At 49.7% G+C, this 27,150-nt stretch overlaps 1 protein-coding gene across 2 annotated transcripts in view; it reads right to left on the bottom strand.

Moving 5' to 3' along the window:
• GFOD1 (glucose-fructose oxidoreductase domain containing 1) overlaps nt 1–27,144 on the bottom strand; it is a 107,528-nt gene extending 80,384 nt beyond the window's left edge. Inside the window, exons 1-2 of one of the 2 annotated variants that reach the window (XM_034660315.1) lie at nt 26,548–26,639; nt 14,767–14,788 (exon numbers count right to left, since the gene is read on the bottom strand). Coding sequence is in view for 1 of the 2 variants with exons in the window: in XM_002917604.4 (XP_002917650.1) it covers nt 26,548–26,800 (253 nt within the window). In the remaining variant the exon portion in view is untranslated. Of the gene's footprint in view, nt 1–14,766; nt 14,789–26,547 lie in introns of both variants that reach the window. The other variant, XM_002917604.4, reaches the window with a different exon arrangement.
• Nucleotides 27,145–27,150: the final 6 nt, after the last annotated feature.

Below are 27,150 nucleotides of genomic sequence, written 5' to 3'. Positions count from 1 at the left end.
GTTTTGTGGGGGTAGTACTGTCCTAGCTGTCGTCACTAAGGCAGCCAGAAAAAGATCCCATTGCTCCTTAAGCAAAAGAAGTGAATTTAGAGGAAGACGAGGGGGCATTTCTGATGTGGTTTCTTCTAAGAAGTGATATGGGGTAGGGAGAAGAAAAGCCCGAAGGACAGCTCGTGCAGTAACCAACAGATTAGACCAGTGTTTCGTTCATCGAAAGCAAGATGGACAGATGAAGACAGGGACATGCAGGAAGGATCCAGAGATTTTTGTCCCATCTTCACCAACTGTTATGAGTCAAATTTTGTCTCCTCAAAAGATGCTGAAGTCCTAAACCCCAGAACCTCAGAGTTAACCTGATTTTAAAAGAGTCTTTGCAGATGCTCGAGGTAAGGCAAGGGAAAGTGGGCCCTAATCTAATGTGACTGGTGTTCCTATAAAAAGGAGAAATTTGGACACACACACGCATGGGGAGAACGTCATGTGGAAAGGAAGGCCCAACAGGGATGATGCATCTACAAGCCCAAGAACATGTAGACTGCCAGACACCCCAAGAAGCAGGAGAAGGGCACGGCACAGAGGCTCCTGCAGCCCTCGGATGGTACCAACACTGAGGACACCTTGACTTGGGGCTTGAGGCCTCCAGGCCGGGGAGACAATACATTTCTGTTGGTTAAGCCCCTGTTTTGTGAGACTGCATTATAGAAGTATTATTTCTATCAAGCAGAGGAAGCTATTATTACTATTATTAAGAGTTACTGTATTTTAGCACCACTGGGCACAGAGAAATGAGCCCATGGCTGGCGCCTTCATCGTGCCGTCCTATTACTGTCTAGGTACCTCCAGCGCCCTTCTGTCACTCAGGGCCCTTCTGCCAACACTGCAGCTCACGCTTGCTACAAGGTCAACAGGCCCTAACACGGCCTTCCCACGCACAGAAGCAGTTCTACACGCTTCTCCGCTCCAGCCTGTGTGGACTCTGGGGAGCACTCAGTCCTCTGTTTGTTCCTACTTCCCTCCATCAGGGACCCCAGGACAAGCCCACCTCATCCCATCTTTGTCAGCAATGGTCCCACGAAACCCCCTTTCCTCTGCACTCAGACGTGGAGTCCAAACAGTTTGCTCCTTAAAAGAAAATAACAATCAAGTTCGGACAACAGCTGAGCCTGCCAGAGAGCCTCACATCCCTGCAGGATATTCCTACATCTCCCATTTGCAGGTCCCTCTCCCCACCTCCTTCTGTGATAGGTGGATTCAGTTCCCGTACACACTCAATGCCCCCAACAGGGTGATACCACTACTTTACTCTCTCTAAAAACCACCTCGGTTACATTTAATCATACACTGGTGGTGGGAGGTTGGGAACACCTCCCCAAATTCCTCGATGCCCCTCCCATCGAGCGGGGTGATCTATGTCCCTGCGCCTTGAGCCCAGGGCCTTTGTCACAGCCTCAATGAACAGAGTGAGACTGAGTGACGGCAGGACTTCTAAGCCTGGGTTCGAAAAAGCACGTAGTAGCATCTGCCGGTTTCTGGGACACTCACACTGGCAAGAAGTCCAGCCCTAAAATCTCACAGGGAGAGATGAGAGAAGGCAGTGGGAGCCGAGGAGCCCCAGCTGTTCCAGGCCCCCTGCCCCAGTTGATCCTGTCTTCCCTGCCCAGGTACCTGACAGGTGTAGGAGGAACTTTCGAGAAGACCCCAGGCCCGTCCACCATCGGACTACAACAGCATGAAGGACCCCGAGCGAGAACCATCTAGGGGAGCCCAATCAACCTCTAAGTTGGTGAGCAAAAGAAATGATTGTTACTGGTTCTTTTGCTGCTAATATATTCAGCCACTGCTTGGGAGAGACGTGGCAGCAGCTCTAGATCACTGGCACAACTCTTACGTTGTGTGCTCGTCCCTCGGTGACACACACAGTAGTCCCACACCCCATGGGAGGAAGCTCATCCCTCCCTCAGCCTCTCCCCTGCCCTCTCCCTCCATCTGCCATTCCTGCTGTCTGCCGGTCCACCCTCCCACTATCTGTGTTTATTCCAGTGCCATCCTGCTCAGGACCACAGCGAGTCCCACCCCCTAGCTGGCCTCCCTCCCTCTGGTGCCCAGCACCCCCAGGCCCTCCCGCGCTGCTGCCCACGGCTCTTCCAAACCCCGCCGCCTGGAGGCCACCCTGCTCCGTGGATCAGTGCCGTTCTGTATCTCCAGCTTCGCTGCCGACCGTCGCTCCGCACACCAGCCTAACCCAGGTCCCCCCAGGCCCCTTCCCTGGACACACCATGCCCATGAGCTCGTGCTGCTCGCTCGCCGGGAAAGCTGCCCCCCCGCTCAAGCTTCGCTCAAATGTCAGGGCTTCTGTAAGGCTCCCCTCCGGGCCCTGACACCCTGGCCCCCTGCCCTCCCAGACTAGCACAGCCTCTCACTTGGTACAAGGGGGCTGGGGACTCCTTGAGGGCAGGACCCCCACTCGCTTTGCTTCTAACAGACTCGAAATAAACCTCGGCTGAGCCGTTGTGGAGGCCGCCCTCAGTAATTCCGGTGGGCCTCCCCAGAGGCCGCGGGCTCCAATGGAGAGTTGTGCAAGGTGAGAGGAAGGGAACCGATCACCCCTCTGGCCAGCACCAGAATCTGCCTTAGCTTTCGTTTTCCACCTCTTGAGGGGATGGGCACCAAGGACGCCTGAGTCTGTGGGTGACAAGGACGTCAAAGGCGCACAATGAGTCACACATACCCCGGGGCACAGCACATCGCTTTGCGCTTGTCATGCTTGAAGTGGAGAGGCAGCCCGAGGTAGTGTGAGAGGCTAAATGGCAGGTTTCAATTTTGATTGGGACAGTTTTTGTTTTGCTCTGGTTTTTGGGTTTCTTTTTATTTTTTTTTTAAGATTTTCTTTTATGGCATCTCTACGCCCAACGTGGGGCTCGAACTCACAACCCTGAGATCAAGAGTCGCACGCTCCACCGACTGAGCCAGCCAGGTGCTCCAGTTCTGCTGTTTCTGTATGATGTCTACTTTTGATTTCCCAACGTAGAAATGGCTCCGCGACAGCCCCGGAGATGAGCTATGCCAGATCCCCCACACATAAATGCAACCCCTTCTGTTAAAAGTACAAATTTCTGTCATGTGCCAGGCATCTCGCTTAATTCTTACCACTACACTCTGAGGAAGTGAGTTATCTTCATTTACAGATAGAAACACAGAGAGGTTAAGTAACTTGCCCAAGGTTACACAGCTGGGAACCGGCAGAGTCAGAAGCTGAAGCAACCGTTAGGGCTACTCAGTCACGGTGCTGGCTCTGAGCTGACGAGCGGAGGGGGGCCTGCTGTGTCCCGGGCGTGTACGGGTGACTCATCACACCAGCCTGGGTACACACAGATGGTACAGGAGACACACGCTGGCATCGCTCCGAGCTGTGGGAAGGCCAGTCCTCCGCCCGCTGGCTTTCTCGGTGGAGGCTGGGCCTGGCTGCTGTGTTTTCGGGGAAGATCTGACTCTGGGGCCAGGTGGAGTGATGGAGAAGGAGCCTTCTTTCCCTGGGAAGTCAGAGAGAGGGAATTCACGGTGGGGGAGAGAGCACACCCCATGCATCTCAGATGAAGGGGAAAACAACAGCACGCCCCTCACAGATGCAGCTGGCAGGAAGCAGCTGGTGAAGGAGAAACGGGCCATGTGGGGGCCGAGGGGTACCGCCCTGCTCTGGAGGCTGGAAGGTGTGAGCTGACGTGGGTGGAAAGACGAGGCAGGGGGGTGGGGGGGAGGCTTCTCTGGCTCATAAGCCAACCCCGACGAATCGGAGCTGTGGGAGCTGACAGTGACAAGCCTCTGCGCAGGGCTGGGCGGGGGGGAGGGGGTTGGGGGCAGACGTCTCCCATCCCCTCTGAACCCAGGCATCGTCCTCCTTCCGCGGTGGCCCTGGCTCAGGGACCAGACAAAAGCCTGGGGGCTTATACACACACAGACTAAACAAGAAAGAAACAAGATTTAAATGCTCCCAGCAACCTGGGGCCACTTAATTCCAACAGGGGGGTTGGATATTTTGTTCCCAGTTTCTGAATGTCCTGAAGTAGGGCCCTTCCTAGAATTTCTGTCCCTCTTTTAACCCCTTCCATCAGAGTCAAAATGCTTTGGAAGAACATCTCCAATTGCATCTGGGCTCGGCACAAATCCACAGGCTGTGAGCTTCTCACCCAGCTCACCTCCAGTCCTGTCAACGGCAAGGGCCTGGGAAAGGAAATCACCTTCCGAAAAGTAAAACGGGCTATCACGTGCCCTGCCCAACCCATCCTCAGTCAAGGCTGCCTCTTATTACTGGAACTTTTGGGGGGGGGGAGGGGGGGACGGGGGGGAATCACCTCTTCTCCCACCCTTTGCTGGATCCCTTAATTTTCCCAGCCAGGCCTTGAGGTCAGTGAAATCATGGGTTTTTGGGAATTCCAGCTCCTAGAATTTAAACAAATTCTGTCCTCCTCGAACATAATCACTAGCTCTGTGAGCCACACACAACGAAAATAACCCAAGCCCACCCTGACGGTGAACCTTTGCACCCAAATTCCCCCGTCCTCCTCCTCCAGCCAGTACAGCTGTCTGGGGGGGAGGGGGAGAAGCAAAGCACCTTGAGTTCGGTTGCCTAGGCCCATCCACAGAGCTCGGCAAGTCTGTGAAGGGCCGTGAAGAGTTCATTAAGCAGAAAGCATCTCTCTTTTCAAACCGTCAAGCCACATGAGTGAGCAGTTCAGCAACTGTAAGGGAAGGGAAGGGAAGGGTTTCTTAAGGAGCATTTAAAAATGCAGAGCGCCGTTATCTGTAACACAGCCCAGGGCAACTCAATTAATGCAAGCCCCAGGTCAGCCTTCAGCCTGGCTTTCCAGAAAGGTGGAGCTAGCAGGCAGCTGCGGTAATCCCAGAGTCCAGCCTCCCTGGGTGGAGATGCCTGGGGGTGTGGGGCAGGGGGTGGGGGGAGGGAGGGGCTCACTGCCATCCAGTTAGAGGCAGGGCGGTACCCCAGGTCTGTGCTGCCCACCTCGGGAGCCACGAGCCAGATGCAGCTACTTACATTTCAATCATTAACAATGGAATAAAACAAAAAAGTCACTTCCTCATTTGCCTGGCCTCGTCTCACATGCTCAAGAGACACACGGGGCCAGTGCTGGATGGTGCAGAACGGCACATTCCCATCACCGCAGAAAGTGACAGGACAGCGAGGCTTCGGATCACAAGACTCTCCAAGCTCTTTCCACCCCACCAGGGCCTGGGTCTCATTTTCCCTGCAGGTATCCACCCGTTAAGCATCATGAAATCGGTTCAGTGGGACAGAGCCAGCTTTCCGTCTTCGTAACAAAATAGAAGACAATAGAAAATATCATAGTGCATCATTTACCAATGAAATACGGGTCACGCCAGGTCAGAAAAACTGCTTGGTTTTATGCAATTTTGTTGATACGCATGCACACATTATGTACAGCTATGCATTTATAGTTATATATCCTCTGGGCCCCAATGTAAACTGTATTCCCTCCTCTGGGTCCAAGTCAGAGAACGTCAGGCCCTCTCACTACGGTGTGATCCTGGTCTACAGATATTTGAAAGCCTTTGCCCCCATTCGTCTTCCCCTCTTCCTCATGACTCAAATCACAAGACAGTGAGGCAGAGTATGTTCCATAGAATTACATATGGGCTTTCCTCCCGACCCGATTTTCCCTGTTGATTTTATGTGTCACTTTGGCTAGGCCATGCTACCCAGCTACTTGGTCAAACATGATTCTGGATATTTCTGTGAAAGCATTTTTTTTAGGTGAGATTAACATTTAAATCAGCTGACTCTGAGTAAAGCAGATTATGCTCCATGATGTGGGTGAGCCTCATCTAATCAGTTGAAGGTCTTAATAGAAAAAGACTAATCTCCCCTAAAGAGGGAATTTCACCAGCAGACTGGCCTTTTAACTTGAACTGCAACATCAACCCTTCCCGGGATCTCCAGCCTGCTGTCCTGCCCTGCAGATTTCAGATGTATCAGCATCCACCACTGCATAAAACAATTTAAAATAAATCTCTCTCTCTCTCTTTATACACACACCCCTCATTGGTCCTGTTTCTCTGAGAAACAGAACTTTCCCTAATACACACTTCTATTCCATCCAAAGAAAGCTGTTCAAGGTTCTCTCAAATACCACCCCCTCTGTGCAACACCCCTGATTTCCTCTGTTAGAATAATTGCTACTTCTGCTGTGCCCTTTTCAGGACCATATTGTTTGTGCTATATTTTCACAGATTATTGTGCCTTGTACTGTGGTTAATATTTAGATCCTAAACCTTGTGACTCAAAGCCTGGTCCGTGAGCCAGTGGCATCAACATACCCCAGAAACGTGTTAGAAATGCAGAATCTCAGAGCCCACCCCAGACCATGGATTCAGAATCTGCATTTTAACAGGATGCTTGGGTAAGCTCTAGCACATCAAAGTTTGAGAAGCACTGTTTTAAACAAACCTCCTTAACTGTGAGGAGCATTAAAAGATACAAATGCTGAGTTACTATCCTCAGAGACTGATGGAGTTGGTCTGGGGTACAGCTGGGGGGAGGGGATGGGCATCAGGAAGTTCAAAACCTTCCCAGGGGTAGGGGCTCCTAATGTGCAGCCAAGTTTGAGAACCACCATGAATGCACCCCTCATTTTATAAGAGGAATTGAGACAGCAAAGTCAAGAGACTGGGTCAGGCCACAGAGTGAGTTAATATCAGGAACAGGACCCCACCAGAGTTTCCTGTGTCCCTGAAACGTTAACAAAAGAGAAAAAAGATCCATATGCATGATCAGCAAATTTAAAATGAAACCTGGGTCATCCAACACCCAGCTGACGAAAAGGACGTTGTCGTGACACCACGTGTCCTTCTTTGCAAAGAAGAACCGACAGGATTCTCTCTGAATTCAAAGAACACTCAGTTTAGGTTGGATCCCAGGAATCCTCCCCATTTATAATGACTGTCAAACACTGAAGCCAAGGGTAAAATTAGTGCTGGGAAAGCCACGAGCCACCCCCACCCCCTCAGGTCTAGGGTGACCTAAAAACGTCCACGCCAACACAGATCTTACCCCCACTGGCTCCTTCGTGATGCACTTGTCCCTGATCTCTGTTTACGTAGCTCCTGTGACAGGTACAAGACGATGCTATTACCATGTCTTCTTAGCACTGTTGCCATATGGCATGGATTCCCTCATCTGGGTTAGGAAATAAACAGTATTTCCCTTCAAGACTCCCTCTGGGTCTTATCTTTATGCTGACCTGGTCCTCTCATTCCTCTGCCAGTGTTACGATCAGTAACAACAGGCTCCCCCAAAGTTCAGTTCCCGTCACGTGCTCTAAGGGTAACGACACGCAGAGGGGCTCGTCTTGGGGGGACCTGATGTGGACACCCACCAGTCACTCAAGTGTTAAAGGTGGCATTCTCTATCATCCCCCTCCCTTTGGCCTCCTGCGAACTGTCCCCAGGATAATTTCTGGCCCGGAGTTGGCGGAAACGAAAATCCCTTTGACAGGAATATCCCTCCTGCTGCTGACAATGCAATAGTCCTTTTTGGGCAAAACTCTTATCTTTCCTTAGTGCCACGGAGCACAATCTGCTTAATGAGGCACTGCAGTGAAAGCTAACTCCTAACGCACACTGTGCCGATAAATTTGTGCCCAGAATTATCCTGAACCCCACAGGATCACCAGCTTGATAGCCGGCAGCAGCAGCTGCTCATACAGATGTGTTCTCAGCAGTGACATTAACAGGAAAAAAAAAAACCAAAAAACCACACACACCATCAAGGGCACAAGGCACATTAGCAGGCACACACACACAGGTGGCAAGCAGCCTTCCCCTTAACCCATACCAGTCATGCCAGTTTGCCCCCAAAATGCATCTCCTCCCTTGCAGATAAAGGGAAAACTGCTTCCTGGTATAAAGGAGAGCTATGTGTGCTTGTGTAATAATAGAGTAGAAAAAAAAAAAAGTCAAGCTAATCAACTATCTGGCAGCAATAGTAATAGAACAATGCTTAAAAATATTTAAGCAAACCAAATCACTTGGGCCAGTAAGTGCCAAGCTTTTACAGTGAGTCACCGGAGTAGCCAGACAAGCTGGGAACTAACTGGAGGGACTCTTCTAAACTGACTGTAGCACCTGAATTTTATAGTTGAGGAAACGAAAGTCTAAGAGGTGAGGTCACTTGTCCAAGGTCACACAGCTAATGAGTTATAGTGTCGGCACAAGAACCACCTGTCTAGGCTCCCAGGCCAACAGCCCTTTGGCGGCACCATACCACCATCCCCTGCTGCCCAGAAAGAAGTTCCTGCACAAGGGCTCTGAAACAGCGTCCCAGCACAGGTTTAGCTCAAAAGAAAACGTCCCGCAAAGCAAAGGGGAGCTACCAACATAGCAGCGGCACGGCTCCTACATCCTTGAGGAAGCCTGAAGTCAACAAGAGCTTCACTGGCCACCCTGGGGGCAGGTTCAGAAAGCAGAGGGAAATGGGACGGCAGCAGCCCTTTCCAGCCGTGTTTGGGTTTTTGGTGTATAGGGTGAGAATTATAAATCAATTACCCTATAACCAGGAGGCTATGGCTTCTCCCCGGATTCAGAGTCATATCCAGTCACTCCCCCTGCAAAACAGCAGAGCTCCTCGACCTTTCTATATCCGCTTCCCCTTCCTAGAAGCCAGCTTTTTCCCTTTGGCCAAGGCTGAACTAATTTTTGCTTTACCACAAATGTCTGCACGTGCCTGGGGACAGCTGTCCCAGATTCAAAGGCTCGCAGGATATAAGAATTGGAGAGTCACTCCGACCAAATGATTTTCCCCTGTGCTATTGTCTCTTTTTTTAAAAAATAAATTTATTTTTTCCATTAAGATCAGATTTTTAAAATAATCCCACAAGCCCATAAGAACCAGCATTAGGATTTTGGCTTACTATCTACCAGACTTCCATTTTCTGGATGCATGTGTACGTGTGTGTGCTTTCAACAGGCCACCATCATGATATAGAAATATTTCTGTATCTTTTTTCTTGATCCTTTTCATAAAAAATCTCCATAATGCTGCAGTCTTCCCATACATAATTTCAAAGTCTATTTAGTATTTAATCAGCTGTATTTGCCGTACTTCCCTGTTTCCCTGCTGTGGATTTAGGTTTGTTTCCAATGTCTCAGTAACACAAATAATGCTTCACTAAACACTACTGTGTGCGTACGGGTTTCTGCATGGTTATTATTTGAGGTTATTTCCTTAGGAGAGCTTCCCAGAAGTCAACCTCCCATTTTACTCACTGTTGGAGAAACTCGGGTCCCAAATGAGTAAATACCTGATAAGCTAAATGGAACACTCTCTGGAGACTGGGGTTCGATTAGCCATGTGAACATCAACAAGCCGCTTCACTCCCCCGAGACTCGGTTTCCCTCGGGCCTCAGGAGCTGGGTCCCTGCAAGGCCTGTCACGGTGTTCTGCCCACCAGGAGTGTTTCCTTTCTGCTACTCGACGTAGCCACGCAAATCACCCAGCCTGTCTCCCTCCTGCCTCTCTGCTTTTCACAGAACCTGCTCGGGAAAATGACTTCGTCAAAGCCCATCACGGGACCAGATTTGCTGGAGTGCGTGGGGGCTGCACAGATCAAGTCCAAGGTGTGCAAAACGGGCCATGGTGTTGGCTGTTCCTCCCCCTGTGGTCCCCAGTGCCGCTTTCTGAATCCAGGTCAGCCGTGGAATGACACAGAGCTGGCCGCATACCTGGGGGTGGTGACCGTAGGGTACTGGGACAATAATAATAAACACACCCAGGCCGTTGCTCGGGGACGTCCCAGAAACCAGTGTGTGGGGGAGGGAGTCAGCTTGTGTCTCCTACCGTGGTTCTCCAGGACAGGAAAGAGGACCCCGTGTCTGCGACCACTGGTCACATCCCTAGCAGGCGTGTGCAGGTTAAAATACCACCCTCCGCCCAGAGCAACCAGAACAAATGGAAAAATACACCAGTCTTGTCTTAATCTTATCCAAGCCAACAGGGTGCCATTTATCGCTGGCTCTAACAATGAGTTATGATCCATAGAGAAGGGGAGACCATTCGAGAGTATGTCCTCGATCTTTCAGTGCACAGTTCTTCCTGCTATTGCCTCCTCAGCTTATGCAATAAGACGGGAACTCCAATTTAGCCCTCTTGTCCCCTGTTTTGTGTCTTGTCCGTGGGACTCATGCAGCCTCTGTGTACACGGACCAGAGACTGTGCAGCCCGCCGTGCTGGCAAACACTCAGGCTTCCGAGCCTGGCAAACCTCTGTCCAGTTCTGATCCCACCCCTCAGCTGAGCGGACCCAAAAAGTGCATCACAGAAGGCCGAACACCACTGCAGACAGCGACGGTGATTTTACTCACTACCAAGAAAGAAAGCCTCTGACAATTAAACTAGGACAGACCAGCGACTGTAAGACATACCTATATCGTAGCTGTTGAAGGGTGGAAAAAACGTGCCTTAGAATCAATGGCATGTTGGGGGAGCCTGGGTGGCTCAGGTCATGATCCTGGGGTCCTGGGATCGAGCCCCGCATCGGGCTCCCTACCCAGCGGGGAGCCTGCTTCTTTCTCCCCCTCTGCCCCTCCCCTGCTCATGCATGCTCGCTCTCTCTCTCATGAATAAATAAAAAAATCTTGAAAAAAAGAAAAAAATAATAAATGCTATGAGGTATTTAACCTCTCACTTGTAAGACGGAGCTGGTAACTGTCCACCTTGAAGGCTGGTTGTGAGGTGGGAATGAGAGGACACCGTACTGTGCCTAACTCTGGACCTGGTCTGCAGTGAGTGCTTGATAAAATGTCAGGTCCTCTTCCCATTTCAAAAGTGATGGGTACTGGGGCACCTGGGTGGTTCAGTGAGTCAAGCATCGGACTCTTGATCTCAGCTCAGGTATTGATCTCAGGGTGGTGAGTTCGAGCCCCACACTGGGTTCCATGCTGGGAATGGAGCTTACTACAAACAAACAAACAAACGTTCCTATCCCTATTTAAGAGGAAAAAAGTGGTGGGTAGGTTCTGGATAGATTATAAGCTCTTTCATAGTAGATACCCTGTCTTACACATCTCTGCCCTCTTCTCACCCCCATGGTCTAGAATACCTCTATACACATTGTAGGCACCCAACAAATGGATGGTGAATACAAATGCTGAACCAGTTTGAAAGCGCACACCCAAGCAGGGAACTGCTGTCAGAGGACGTAGCCGAGGCGATCCCACTGGCTTCCCTGGCATCTGGAGGTGACAAGCGCACCTGGCAGTATCATCCTGACTGGGCTGCAGGGGTGGAAAGGAGAAAAGCCAGTGTCAGCTGCTCAGGGCTCGTCCCCCATGGAATCACCTTTGCAGGCCGGCTGCGTTGGGTAAGCACAAGCAGCCACGTCTCAGTTCCACAGACAAAGCAGCACAGAGGTAACCCCTGAGCCTTCTGGGGAAAGCCAGGCAGCCTCTGTGCCATGGATGTGAACGGCTGTGCATATTAAGTCAGACGGGCGACGTCCCTGAGGGCTCTAACCCTGTCCCCCAGGACTCTCTGAGAGCGGCACCGTGCCGTGTAAACAAATGTCCCACGTGGGTGGTGTTAGAAGGAGCAGAAGTTTAGATAAATAGAACCACGCGGCATTATTTTATTATTTTTTTCCCCTGTTTATTCCTGCTGCTTTTTCCTCCTTGGGGGCCCCAGCTCTGTTGGAAAAGGGGAAGAGACAGAGCAGGGGAATGAATCTCATTTTCCACCGTCCACTTTTGATTATTCATATTCATGTGGGAGATAAGAAGGGCTGCCGATGACAAATTTCGGGAACAAGTCATCTCAAATCCCTACCTTGCCCTTGACTTCAGGCAAGCGCCGTTTTGTGGGAGGCGCACTGGGCATGCACGCCCCACGTCCTCACCAAGGCACACTCACCTCTCACCCCTCCCCCGGCTCCAGTTAGCTGGAACTTCCCCAGTCCCAGTGCCCCCAGGCAATGCTCACACACATGGGTATTGCTTTCACAAAGTGAATGGACTCGAAGGGGGGGAACCCCAATAATAATTAGAAAATCGGAATTACCTATTTGTTGAGGCTTCATGCATTAGTATTCCTTCAACCTTTCCCCTTGGATGCAGGGAAGGACGGGGGGAGTGGAGAGAGGAGGAAATTCAGCCGGAAACCCCATCTCCCCCAGTAGGTTGGAAGGAGAAGAGAAAGCAACCTGTGAAGTCAGGGTTCTTCCCCAAAGCCGGCAGTCAGGAACTGGCTGCGAGGGTTCTACATTCTTGTGGGATTAAGATGCCTGCTTCGAGTCCCTTCTCTCCTACCCTCCTGTGCTTCTCTCTGCTCTGAGCTCTACAACGGCCAAAAGGAGGGAAAACCTCCCAAGGTTGCTGGGAGGGCTAAGGAAGCGTCTGTTGGGAGCCAAGCTTGCATTCTTGCCCTGGCCTCACTCCAGCCTCATCGGTGCCATCTGCTGCCCAAAGTACCTGTGATGACCCCCCAGGTGGGCAGGGGTATCATTTACCTGCTTACACACTGCCAACTGCTAATGGGGATTTCAAGAGCCTTTCCACAGACAGCATATCTCCTTGTTTGAGTCCTTACTAATAAATAGAGAAGGTCATGCCCATACCTTATTAAGCTTCTACTAATTACTCATGAGAGTGATTACCCATACTGTGCAGACTATCATCCCATTCCTGGGAGAAAGAAAATGCACCCAAAGGTTTGAATGTCTCAAGAATTCATGTCTAGGGGTGCCTGGGTAGTTCAGTCGGTTAAGCGTCCAACCCTTGGTTTCAGCTCAGGTCATGACCTCAGGGTCCTGGGATCGAGCCCTGCATAGGGCTTGGGACTCAGCAGGAAATCTGCTTGAGGATTCTCTCCTTTTCCCTCTGCCTCTTCCCCCTGCTTGTATACTCTCTAAATAAATAAATAAATAAAATCTTTTTTTCTTTTTTTAAAAAGATTTATTTATTTGAGAAAGAGCAAGCACAGGCAGGGGAGCAGCAGGCAGAGGAGAGGGAGAAGCAGACTCCCCACTGAGCAGGGAGCCTGATGTGAGACTCGATCCCAGGACCCTGGGATCATGACCTGAGCTGAAGGCAGACGCTTAACCGACTGAGCCACCCAGGCACCCCTAAATAAATAAAATCTTTAAAAAAAAATAAATAATCCATACTTAGATCAATCATAAATGAGTGTGCTATGTTCATAGCACTGAATCCCCAGCCTGGAGATGAGCACCATCCACTAGAACTTTCTGTAATGATGGATATGTTCTGTGAGGCACCGTCCAATATGGAAGCAACCAGCCAGCCACGTGTGAACTTTGAGCACTTGAAATATGGCCAGGCACTTGAGGAACTGAATTGCCTATCTTATTTAGTTTTAATGTATGTAAATTTAAAGAGCCACACACCGAGTATAGCTAATGGCTACTATGTTGCAAAGCACGGAACTAGACGGTGCCCGGTATACGGAGGATGCTCGGTAAATGTCCGCTTACAGAAGAGTGAATAGATGGTAAGTAGCTCACCACAGTCAGTTCTGCTGAAGCAGGATTCTCCCGTTGGGGTACTCACTTTAAACAAACCCCCATTTAAGTCAACAACCTTCTGAGTCAGGTACTTTGATTAACTCTGCTTGACAGATAAAGAAACCGAGGCTCAGAAGAGCGAAGTGGAGGGTCCGTGGCCACACAGAGTGTGGCAAGACCAGGACCCCGCCCCAAACAGAGTGACCCGGCAGCCCCTTAAAACCAGTCAACTTTGCCACTGATGAAAAAAGCATTCGGGAGCCTCACTTTCCTTTCTACAGGACAATACCAAATTCAACAGGGGTCTTTTCCTCTTGAAACAGAGCAATGAAGATACAGTGTGTCACCTGTGGAGAGGTTTTATTTTTTTCTACGATTTTATTTATTTGAGAGAGAGAGAGAAAACACGCACACGAGCAGGGGGAGGGGAAGAGGGAGAGCCAGAATCTCAAGCCGACTCCGTGCCGAGCGTGGAACTCGATGTGGGGCTCGATCCCACGACCCTGAGATCATGACCTGAGCTGAAACCAGGAGCTGGACGCTTAACCGACTGAGCTACCCAGGCGTCCCTGTGGAGATGTTTTAGAAGTCTCGCCAGTGCACTCACCTAGCAGGGCTCTGGTGACCGGCTACTGGATCCCAGGTCAAGGACGAACCATCCCTCCCACCAATGTGGCCCTTCCCTAAAACCATCTCCCCCAGACAGCAGGCTACCCTGTGGGAGCCTCACAACAGTGGGAGCTCTGGCCTCCCGATGCTGACAAGCCCCTCCACATGTCAAGCGCTGAGTGTCCTTGTCCAAGGAGATCCTCTTATCCTTTCTCCTGCAGTGAATCACAGTCCCACCCCGGCTCTGACCCTTGCACCTTAAGGGGTTTAACTGTATCACATGGGGACGTGAGTTTCCGAGTTTCCCTCACCATCGGCCACAAGCGCAAAACCAGGAACTGGGCAGGCTCCCCCTCTCCTTAGCTGACCCCACTCTCCACCACAGCATGGCCCCCGACTCCATCACACAGGGAGCTTTTGTCTTTACGATGTCTCTCACTGAATGGATTTTTGCAGCTCTTTTCACACCCTATAAGGCGGCCATTTGTGCTCCTCTCAAGGGGGTTCTTTCCAATGATCCTGCAAGCTGTTTCTTTCGCCTACCCCAGAGCTGTGTCATCTGTGACTGTCACCATTTGGAATTGAGGGGAGAGAAAGATTTAAGCAGAACTTACTGCTGATGGGGTCTGAGGTGATCTGCAAGCAAAAAAAAAGAAAAAAATTTAGAACAAAAAAAATTTTTTTTAATTTTGGACATTCTTAAACTACTCTGTGTCCTAAGTGGTCAGTCATAGGAAACATAATTTTCCTCAGAAAATTGGTTCCTCCAGAACCAGCTGGTTCATTGAAAAGGATTTTATATCATAGAACTTTCTATATCTTCCTTTATAATTATTTAACCCTGACCCCCTCCCCCTTCTGGATCCAGTATAAGCCCCACCTCCTCCAGAAGGTCTTCCTGAACCTTCCAGGCCCTCAGAATTCTCTTCCCTCAGCTTTCAGGCAGGATCCATTATCTGCAGGGCCACCTCCTCAGGGACTCGTGCTGCCTGAGGAGAAGGGCCCTGGGGACCAGCGTGGCCTATCCTCACAGGCCCTGTGCATTTTATCTCTAACCTCAAACCCAAGTTCCCCAGTCAGCAAAACAAAAGCTCAGCAGTGAACTTTTTAACCAGCCTCTAGATCCAGCCCTTCTAGAAGACACCATAGCAATAATTCACCACTTACTAGCAGAAGCCCTGTCCAGATCTCACTTTTGTGCAAGTCTCTCATTCACTTTTTGTGAGGGGAATTCTGTTTCATTTGTTGTTGTTGTTTTGTTTTTTTCCATTTTTTCTCCTTCGTTTTAGTGCCCTGTGTGGATTGGCATGGGGAAGCTTCCCAGGTGACTGACCCATAATCCAATACTGATATTTTGGGGTTATTCATTGCCCTAAGCAAATACTTCCTGGCCTTACAGTATCATAATTCACTCTGGACTGAACCGTATACTTTATTGCATTGTTGTGTGTTTGCATATGCTTATCGTGTGTCAAGAACAAAGACCACAGACCATATCTTACTATCTGGGGCATTGCTACCACAGCCAACACAGTGCTACAGGCATTCAAACACATTTACTAATTAAAAAGAAATGAAGAGAAACATTCTCCAGACACTGGGCAGAATAAGTGACTGAAAGGTCCTGGGCCACCTCGATAATCTTCAAATTGGAAATGTCCCATAAAGAATGTTCCATGCATTATCGGGCCTGGGGCAATGCTGGTGCCTGAGAGACGTCAGTATCCGCTCACAAGGCCGTCTCGCTTTTCTAAATAATGAACCATTTCAATGAACATTTGGCAAAGCTAATTTTACTTGGGCTGGAGAATTTGTTCAGCTGCATCTAGTTCCAAAATAAAAAATAAAGGGAAGTCTTTGAAAACCCAAAAATCTACCCCTAACTGAACAACACAACAAAATCACAAAATCAATGCTCACAACTCAGTAATAAGAAGACAACCCAATTTAAAACTGCTCAAAAAATTTGAAGATATATGACTGGCTAAGAAGCATATGACAAGGTGCTCTATACCATTAGTCATTAGGGAAATGCAGGTCAAAATCATAACGAGATCACACAACACACTATAATAATGGCTATACTCAAAAAGGCTGACAATGGGGCACCTGGGTGGCTCAGTCGGTTAAGCGTCTGCCTTTGGCTCAGGTGATGATCCCAGGGTCCTGGGATCAAGCCCCCAACGGGCTCCCTGCTCAACAGGGAGTCTGCTTCTCCCTCTGCCCCTCCCCCTCACTTGTGTTTTTTTTCCTCTGTGTCTCAAATAAATAAATAAAATCTTAAAAAAAGAAAAAAAAGGCTGACAATACCAAATGTCAGTGATGGTGTAGAGATATTAGAATATTCCTACGTAGGTGTTAGGAATATATAATGGTACAACTACTTCAGACAATTTTTTTTGGGATTTATTTATTTGAGAGAGAAAGAGAGGGAGTGTGCAAGCAGGGGGAGGGGCAGAGGGAGAGAGTGGCAGAGTCTCAAGCAGACTCAGCACTGAGCTTGACCCTGATATCACCACCCAAGCCGAAACCAAGAGTTGGACGGGTACAGCTCCTTCAGAAAGCAGTTTGGCAGTCTGTTAAAAAGGTAAATATATGCATACCATACAACCCAGCAAGCTCACTCTTAGAGATCGATCCAAGAGAAGTGAAAGCATGGGTCTACAAAAGACCTGGATGTAAATGTTCACAGCAGCATTATTCATAACGGCTAAAAACTGGAAACAATACAAACATCCATCAAATGGTGAACGGATACACTGTGGTATATCCATACAATGAAATATTACGGGGCAAAAAAAGGAATGACTTTCCGACAGATGCAGTGATGTGAATGAACATCAGAAACACGCTAAGTGAAAGAAGCCAGGAACTAAAGACCACAGATCGTAGGATTTCACTTATATGAGATTTCTAGGAAAAGCAAAACGATAGGGACAGATCACATGCATGGTGGCCTGGGGCTTGGCACAGGAACGGGGGCTGGCTGCAAACAGGCAGGAGGAAACCTTTGGGGATGTTGGAAGTATTCTAAAACTTTTTACACAACTGTATACATTTTCTAGAAATCATTGAATCTCCATGGGTAAACTTACAATACATACAGTTTATCTCAATAAGGCAAAAAAAGCAATGCTAAAGCTACAAACCAACTTAATTGGGGCTTCAAACCTCGATGGCTTCCGTGTATGCGTATTATGCTAGCTAACAGAGCCCCTCAGTACCATAAAAGCTATTAGAGTTGGAAATTAGAAATTTAAAAAACAAGTCATATCATTTTAATGTAAAGTTATTTTTTCTGCATTTTTTAATATTCCACAGGGCATTAACAATTCTCAAGGGAAGTCTAAACTCCAAGGCGTCCCAGGCTTGCTTAAAACTGAGAAGCCAGCTTCCCCAAAGCCCTGTTGACAGATGCAGAATTGGTCACGGTAAGGGGTCCAGGTGGGTCTCAGCAGTGAGGATTTTAAAGCTTTATCCCCCGACATCCACCTTGGTTGAGTCTGAACCCAAAAGATCTTTGGCCTTCAAGGTCTTCCTGCTTTAGAGGAAGATGCTCAGAGAATGCTCTCCTAGGCACCCACACTCACCAGCTGAACTCAAGGGAGCGGCTTCCACACCAACAAGTCTTGCCAGACCCACACCTGTGTGACACGCCTGTCAGGTTCGTCACTGCCTAGCTTGCCTGGCCAGATGGACTTGATCCAGGCAAAATGTGGATTCGTCAGGGTTCTCCAGAGAAACTGAACCAGTAGGGAGTGGTGGGTGGGTAGATGTGTGGGGAGAGGGAGAGAGAAAGGGAGAGAGAGAGGTTGAAAGAGAAGGAGAAAGAGGGAGGCGGGGGGAAGGGAGGGAAGAGGAGGGGGCAGAGGGAGAGATAGAAGAGGAAGGGGGAGAGAGGAGGAGAGAGAGGGTTAAGGGAGGGAGAGGGTGCAAAAGGGAGGGAGACGGGGGCAGAGGAGGAGAGGGAGAGAGGAGAAGGAAGGAGAAAGAAGGGGAGAGGACAGAGGAGAGAAATGGAGAGGGAAGGGAAAGGGAGAGGGGCATGGGGGAGAGAGGTAGAGAGGGGAAGAGAGGGGGAGGGAGGGGGAGAGAGACCATGGGCAGGCCAGTGAAAGCAAGGTAGGCTTAAGGAATTGGCTCATGCAAGTAGGGGGACACGCAAGTCCAGAATTTTCAAGGCAGGCCAGCAGGCTGGAGACCTAGGGAAGGGTTGATGTTGCAGTTTTCAGTGTAAAGGCCATCTGAAGATAGAAATTCCTCTTCCCCAGGACCTTTTTCCTGACTCCTGACTCCTTGAAGGCCCTACCCTGACGCTTGTGCACAAAGGGTCTGTGCGTCACCGCGGTCCTCGGTTGGCACCCACCAAGCAGGAGGGACTGGACCATAAAACTCCACAGAGCCAGTTACGTGTATCTGCTTTCCCATCCCATATTTTACCAACAGAGACACCCTAAATGTAATAATAATGACGACAAGGTTGGCATCATTTTATCGTCACATACATCTTTTCTTTCCACTGTTTTACTGTGGTCACTATAAACGTGGCAAAATGTCAAATGTGTTTGAAGACAGTGGATAAAGAACCTACAAAATCAAGAAAGGTCTACATGTATAAAATCTTCAACCAAGTCTGGGTTCTCATCATTAGTGCCTTTTGTGGGAGTGCCGCCCCCTGGGGATAACCACTCCTAATCCCTCCAGCCCCACTTCCCACACTGCAGGGTCCCCACAGTATTTTGTGATGGACCCCCCCATGTTACCAGATAACCTCCAGAAAGACTGAGCCGGGAGAAAGCATCAGACACAAGCAGGAGCAACTGGGAGTGGGGGCTGGGTGGGGGGGGCTAAACCAGTAATATTTGTATTGGTTCTGTCCAGCACACGGGCCCTGGTCTAAAGAGGGATGGGTGATCCGGCCCACACACGGGGAGAATAGCACAGAATGATAAAATTCTAGTTCAGACTTTCCAGGCACCTACAGAGGCCCCTGAGTTCCATGGGGCACCCCGCATCCTTCTCACAGCTGATGATAAATCCTCACAGGAGCACAGTCCGTTCCTGGGAACACCAACGGCACCTTCTAGATCATGTATCCGTGAACCAAGTACAGGATTCTCAGCAAATCCCATATCCGAAGCTTGACTTATGCACATTCCCTTTAAAAAATAAAAATTTATAAGGGGGGGCGGCGCCTGGTTGGCTCAGTGGGTTAAGCATCCGAGTCTTGATTTCGGCTCAGGTCATGATCTCAGGGGCATGGGATCGAGCCCCACGTCGGGCTCCACGCTCAGCACAGTCTGCTTGAGACTCTTTCTCCCTCTCTCTTTGCCCCTGCCCCATTTTCTCTCTCTAGATAAATAAATCTTTAAATAAATAAGTAAATAAATAAAAATTTAAAGAAAACTTTTAACTATATTTTCTAAATCTGGCAGAAGGGAATCACCTCTTTAAAAAATATGAAAAACGAATCTTCAAAAGTACCATTCGGAACAGGCTGAAGAACTGATCACCTCAAGGTGAACCAGAATAATATTTATTGAACTTATACAGGCAGCTCCGGGGGAGGGGTGGTGGCCAAGTCTTTACACACCCTGCTCATTTTAACTGTCATACCAACATTGTATCATAGCATCTTTAACTCCATTTTATCGATTGGAAGACTGAGGCTCAGCGGGGATGGTTACCGTTGTGACCTGACAACCTTTTCTATCATCAGCAATTCTGCGAATCACAGCGTCGTCTATAGTGATGGGCCTTGACTACCCTGAATGAAAATATATAACTAATTGCTAGTGTATTTCTCTCTTGGTGAACCCCTTAAAACATGTTATTTACTTCCACCATTTTTTTTTTAAGATTTTAGTTATTCGAGAGAGCGAGCGCGAGCACGAGCAGGGGGAGGGGCAAAGGCAGAGGGAGAAGCAGGCTCCCTGCCAAGCAGGGAGCCCAGTGTGGGGCTCGATCCCAGAACCCTGAGATCATGACCCGAGCCAAAAGCAGACGTTTAACCAGCTGTACCACCCAGGCGCCCCTACTTCCACCATTTTTTTTTGGTTCTTCCCCAGTTTCAGGATCAAAAATGTCCAATCTCTTCATATGGCTTCTTCTCACTCGTACATTTTCCAAGCCAGATACCATCAACAAAATAATCACTCAACTGCACCTAATTTCAGTTAGATGAAATGAGATTGGTGATGCTTGAATTTTCCTAACAGTACACAGTCATTTCTTCCATTTACATAATGCTCCAGGGCTTCCTCAAACCTACACCAAGCTGATAGACCAAAACCATCTCACTCAGGGCTCAGCCGCAGAAACCCGGAGAGAGAAAAAAACCCAACTGTCTCTTCCACACAGTCTTCAGGGAGAAATACATCCAGAAGCGATGTCAAGGGGGAACTGGGATTCCAGAGTGGTTACTACCAAGTCCAGAAAGGACATTTGATCGTCTCCAGCCCTATCTCTGCCTGTGTGGCCACCACGCCCGCCCAGCCCTGCTTCCTCCTGGTTCTCCCCCTGTTCCAGCAGCTCTTCTCCACCATGGGCAGCGCGGACACTCTGCAGTAGGGCAGGAAAGGGCACGATGCTTCCAGTCCTCGGCTGAGGGTGTCAAACAAGTCGGGGCAAGATCTATGAGCACAGTCAAAGCTCACAGGAACTCCCCAGCCTTATTCTCCATCCCAAAGGAGCCTGCCCTCCTGCAGAGAGGCTTCCCCCAGAAAGTCTGCACTCCAGTCTCCCAACACTCCGGTCTCCAAAAACTAGGGCAGGGAACGTGAAAACAGATGTCGTCACATCACACACAAAGGCAACAGATATTTTAACACAGTTCCCCCACCAGGTTAATTATTCACGGCAGAGCTGGTCTTGTTTTCCCAAAGGCTGAGAGCCATCACATCTCTGTGCCTGGCTGCCACTGCAGGCACATCACCCGGGAGCCGGAGAGAAATTCTAAATCCTGGGTCTTGCCCTGGAATCTGCATTTTGACAAGATTCCCCCGCTCCGGGCCGCCCTACCCTGCAGGGCGATGAGCCCATATGTGAACGTCTGGGAGGCAACTGGGCTACTGCACGCAGGACAAACTGTTATTGATTGATGGACCCATCCTGTTGATAATCTTTTGCCTTCCCCAAGCATTCATTCATTCATTGGAAAGGCATTCATTCGTCATTTAGCAAATATTTATAGTGTGCCTACTGGGTGACTCCGCGCCTGGCACTGTCTAGGAGAGGTAAGGCCACCCTGGTGAGCAAAGCAGGCACAGGCCCTACCTCAAAGAACTTTCTTTCCAGTTGGGGAGACAAACAGCAAATAAGAGAACAAGCAAAGAAATGAAAGAGGTCATCACAAACAGTGACGGCACTCCCAAGAACATGAAGGGGCTGCAGAGGTGTGAGAAGTGGGGAAAAGAACTTTTGCTTGGGAGGGGAGGACCAGAAAGGTCTCTCTCCTGATAGAACATCTAAGCTGAAACTTGAAAGTGAGAACGAGCCAGCCCTTCAGAGGAGTGAGGGGGAACCCTAGACAGAGGGAAAAGCCAGTTTGCAAAGGCCCAAAGTCAGGAAAGGGGCTGGTGTGTTTGGGTAAAAAGGCCCAAGTAGCTGGAGGGTCAGAGAGAGTAAACAGTCGCCAAAGAGGTGACAGGGACTGGTAGGCAGGGCCAGCGTAGGCCAAGAAAACCGAATGTTGCTCCAAGTTCCAGGGCAGCCACTGAGAGCCTCTGAGCAGGGAATAACATAGCGACATAGACGTGTATATATGCCACTCTCCTGTTGTATAGAGACTAGCCTGGACAGGGAACGAGAGTGGGCCTAGGGAGGCAGCAGGTGGCTCACTGCACACTCGAGTGCAGGAGGACAAATGGGACACAGGTTTTAACTGACCCCAGAGGCAGGCTGGGAGCTGTGCTGCTCTGGATACGAAGGTGAGTTGAGCCCGTCCTGGCTGCCTTTGGGCACCGGGCAGTCAAGGGGCTTGCAGAGCGAGGCACACAAGGAAATCGACAAATGGCAGTGTCATTTCAGGGGCCAGTTAATTTGGCAACATCTTTGTTAAAGGAAATGAGCACATACTTTTTGACCGGTAGCTCCCGTATTTACCCTACAAGCACATTGGGGTGTGTGCAAAAGGATGCAGGTTCTAGGTTATTCATTACACGTTTGTAGGAGCAAAAGATTGGGAACAACCTCAATGCTGAGTGATAGGGAACTGGGTAAATAAATTTTGATTTATCCACACAATGAAATACTATACAGCAAAAAATAAGAACATGGATACTTTCCATATGCTGTTTTTTATATACATATAGATGTGTATGTGAGTATATATGCATATTCTCAAGATACTACTCTTGCATGACAAAAGCAAGGTATGTAACAGTGTGTATGAGATGTTACCAACTGTGTAAAAAAGATTTTAAAAATGCTCACACACATATTGGCCCGTACATACCTAGAAAAATCTTCAAAAGGAGACATAAAGGGGCACCTGGGTGGTTCAGTTGGTTAAGCGTCTGCTTTCAGCTCAGGTCATGATCCTAGGATCCTGGGATTGATTTCCACTTTGGGCTCCCTGTTCAATGGGGAGCCTGCTTCTCTCTCTCCCAATGCCCCTCCCCCCACTCATGCCTGTGCATGCACGCTCTCTCTCTTGCTCTCTCTCTCAAATAAATAAATAAGTAAATAAATAAAAATCTTAAAAAAAAAAGAGACATAAAAAAACTGGGACTGCCTCCAGTTGAAGAACAGGGACCAGGAGACACTCTTCCTTGTGTACTTTTATAGTATTTACAATTTACACCACGTGAATATATAACCTATTCAAAATAACTACATAAAATTTAAGTTTTACACAAATGCACTACAACAGGTACAAGAAAAGATGGGAGCAGCCTTTGGTGCTGAGACCACAGAAGGGTATGTGAGGGGCAAGACTGAGAAAGAGGGAGACTTCAGGGAGGAGGCAACCTTGGGGGCCGAGTCTTGCAGGATGGACAGGCATCCTTCACTAACACAAGGAGAAAGTGTTCCGGACAGAGGCATGGACCTATAATCAAACAGTGTCTGTTCGAGGACGCACCAGGAGTTCTGGGTTTAGCTGAAGTGCATGGGGTTCCAGAACAGCCAGCAGGACAGGAGCCTGGGCAAGGCTCATTACAGGCCAGCCCTTGCCTGTCATGCCAAGAAGTTGGGACTCTTCCTAGAAGTGATGAAAGGGGGGTGCAGTGACACAATCGAGTCTGCGGTCCTTCAAGGAAAAGTTGGCAGCAGTGTGGAAGATGGAGAGAGGCAGTGGTGAGGAGGGGCAGATGGCAAGCTCGCTCAGAGACCTAGGTAGGGGATGCGTTCCTTCTAGGGAGGAAGTCATGATGGACAAAAAGGAACAGATTCAAGAGAGAACGGTTTCCATGCATGGGGTAATAAACAGGAACAAAGGAGAACGCCAATGATCTCATCCGAGCTACTTTGATCTGAGAGAAGGAACTGAGGCCAAGAAGCAAGTTTAGGGGATGAAGAGGAAGAAAGGACTCTGGGAAGGCAGAAGGGTAGGTTCAACTCCCCAGCTATCCATCCCTGAGCAATGCCACTCAGACCTCTGAATTTTAGTTTGCCTCATTTGTAAAATGGGGCTAACGTCTATGCTAGGCAGCCAGTCTCACAGTGAAAGGAAGTGTTTTATACACGGCACCTGCCACATTGCCTGGCACATGTTAGGAACTTCAGAAGAGACAGCCCTGGGCATTGTAGAAATTGTACAAAAGAACTGAATAAAGTCTCTACAACAGAGAAATGCCTAGTTCACCAAAGGAGGGATTTCAAGGGAATTTTTAGAAATTCAAGGAGGATGTCTGTGATTCTATTGATTCCAAGTGTCATTCCTCGATGGTCCCCAGACCAGCCCCTCACCTTGTCAGAGCAGAGACCTGTCAAGAGTATGGATGGAGGGCCGTAGACCACTCGCCATCACTGGGCAAGCAACTCAAAGGCCAGGCTTTGGCCAAAAGACGGGCAGTTCACCGGGACTAGTCAAGACTGGCTTGTTTCTATTCCAGGCAAACACCAGCATCTAAAACCCTCAATGGCCAAACTAGCTCTATGACTGTTTGGGGTGTTTCACTTCCTGTGTTGTGTGCTGTGTGCTGGACCTGTAACCATGACAGCAAAGCATACCAAGGCGACCACCCAGCCCCATACTTTCAGATACAATGTGAAAGAGAGGGACCTGTGGGCATTTTCCATGAAGAGGAACTGGGGAATGAGACCAAAGTCCAGCCACATCTAAATTCAACACCCCCACATTTTCTATAATCATAAACTATCTCAAATTACCTACAAAATCAGGAGTTAAAAAAAAAGCCCAAGACTTACTACAGAAATATAAACAAAACCTCAGTCCTTAGTCATGAATATAAACTAGGTCCACTTTAGAAGCCTCTTGGTTTTGAAGAGATACTTGTGTTAATCTTGTCAAGGGAAAAAAAAATCATAGGGATTTTTGAAAATAAAAAGTATCCAGAAATGTATGATTTGTGCCACTTCTCTCCAACCCAGAGCCCCCCCAAATGCTTTCTTGGCTAAAGTACAAGAGATGGTCAGAAAATAGCTACATCCTTGTTCCCCGAATGGCCATTCTCCTGGAGATACACCTTAGCGGTGCTGTCCTGTAGGACTGTGCTGTCATAGTGGGGAAAAGCAATGTTACAAGGTCTTTCTGATACGACCAGTCATGGGCTCCCTATAGAAGAGGACAGACCTGTTGGATACAAAGTGTTCTAATAGATTTATGCCACAGGATGGTTATAACCTATCTTAATATGTATGCACAGATCCACTGTAAGCACAAACGTTAGCAACCCAATATATAGATTACATCAAACGGAAAAGTCAGAACCCAATGACTTTCAATTCAAGGCCCAAGAAAATCAGCAACAAAGGTGAAAAACTTGATAAAATCAACATGAAAACGGACAGCCTTGGGCAGCCTCCTTAGGAATTCTATCATGCTCCCTCTTGGAGTCAAGAGCAGAAGGGGGCTGATAAAAAATGGTTTTCTAGGAAGAAAGAGTTCTGCCTTCTGGTCATAGGTCTCTGAAGATAGAATTAACATGTATGTACATTTCACCTATCCCAAATTCACGCATTTAAAATATAAAACATGCCCTCCAAGATGACATGAATTACCACTGATTGGCTTCAGAGTACTGACCGGCTCTTGCCCTATAACTCTTCCCTAATGTCGCGTCCTGAGCCATAAGCTTTGTCTCTTTCCTCATCAATAAAAATTCCAACTTTCAAGGGTGGGTGTTACATTTCCTGGGAGAGTAAGGAGTGAGCAGTATTCCTAGGACTGTCTTAGGTAAGACAAGAACTGCTGACGGACAAAATATGCGCTTCTTTTTCCTCTGGGCATGACAGGGACGCCAGTGCTCTGTGCTCTGAGATTGTTCAAACCGCCTGGGTTAGGTGGGGGGACCGGCTGGCGAGGGGCGGTGAGCTCATTCCCAACCTGCTTGTCAACATCAGGCCTGGGAACTTTCCTGCCGGTTATTACGGAGGGACTACTGCATGCTCCCACGTGAAACTGGCGCCGTTGGGCCTTTTCCCACACAAAGCATCCATGCCTCTGGAACTACTGAGCCCATCCCCTAAAAATTTAAGGTCTATTATTTCAAACCCACGCAGAAGCCAATCCCTGAGCTGCCACGTTCGACAGTTCAATCCCCCTGCTTTTGTCAACCCAGTTTGTCACTAAGCCAGGACCCCCTGGAAGACCTCCCAGGGCACCCCCCACCCCCAGCCAACCACTCCCGCCATCCTGGCTCATGGCGAAGGCCGAATATACCCCGCTGAACGTCACAGTCTAATCCCACACCAAACTAACAGCAGAAGGAAGCAAACGGCCTAGCAGGGCGCCACAGCTGCTACCCTCCAGGTAGTCTACCGCCCCCAGGAAAACCAGCCACACGTGTGGGGCCCTTGATTCGGGCGATCCTGGGCGCGCACTCGCCTCTCACAGGCGCGCACCCACGCACACACTCGGGGCACTACAGGCACAGCTGGGGACTTAGTTTTCTCTTCCTGAGAGCGGCTCATGCCCAGTCCTCAGCATCCGATCCGCCTCGTCGCCAGCCCCGGAACACACGCCTCCTCCAGCCTCGGCGCCACGCACGTGGGAAGGCGCGTCCAGGTGGTGCCAGAAGGGAGGAGAGAAGCAGCGCAGGGGCAGGGAAGGCCGGGGATGAGGAAGGAGGGAGCTCCGAAGGGCATGTGGCATCTCGGGTTCCCGGGCCGGAGTAGATGCCTCGTAAGCCTCTGGGATGCAGAGGGGCCGAGAGCAGAAAAGCAGCAGGGGAGGAAAGGAGCTGGAGGGGAGAGGGGAGGGGATCACTCACCCAGGGTTTTGACAGCGATCTGCCTGGTGAGGGGCGGCGGCAGGTTGATGCACACCAAGTCCACGTCCTGATGCAGCAGCACCTCGTCAATGCGGCTTGTGTAGAAGGGGACGCTCATCTCCTTGGCCAGCTCCTCCGCTTCCTCTTGCGTGCGGCCCCACAGCGCCTTCACCGCGAAGCCCTCATCTTTCAGCAGCGGGATGATGACACGGGCCGTGAGGCTGGTGCCGAACACGCCCACCCCGGGAAGCATGGCTGCTCTGGTCCGCCGGGCTCTGCTTTAGCTCAGATCTCCAATCGAACACGCTCACACACACCCCTCTAGCCAGTCCTGCACCCGGCTCGCCGCGGTGCGCCAGCCGCCCGTGCCCCGGGCAAGGCGCCCGGGTGCCGAAAGCGCACGGAGCTGCAGGCGGAGCAGGCTCGGGGCGCCTCAGTACGGCGTCTGCTGCAGTGTCCACCACGCGGGGCTCTCGGCCCTCCCGGGGGCGGCGGCAGGGACCCCCCCGGGGCGCCCGTCCCCGAAGCCCCGCGGATCCCCGGCTCAGGCAGCGCCCCCGCCGCAGCGCCGGCCGGCTCCACGAGCCCCGCCGAGGCCGCCCC

Source organism: Ailuropoda melanoleuca, chromosome 5, assembly GCF_002007445.2.
Source record: "Ailuropoda melanoleuca isolate Jingjing chromosome 5, ASM200744v2, whole genome shotgun sequence".
In the NCBI taxonomy this organism is placed as follows: domain Eukaryota; kingdom Metazoa; phylum Chordata; class Mammalia; order Carnivora; family Ursidae; genus Ailuropoda; species Ailuropoda melanoleuca.
The sequence above is the reverse complement of the archived record's forward strand: the minus strand, read 5'-3'. Positions and strand labels throughout refer to the sequence as shown.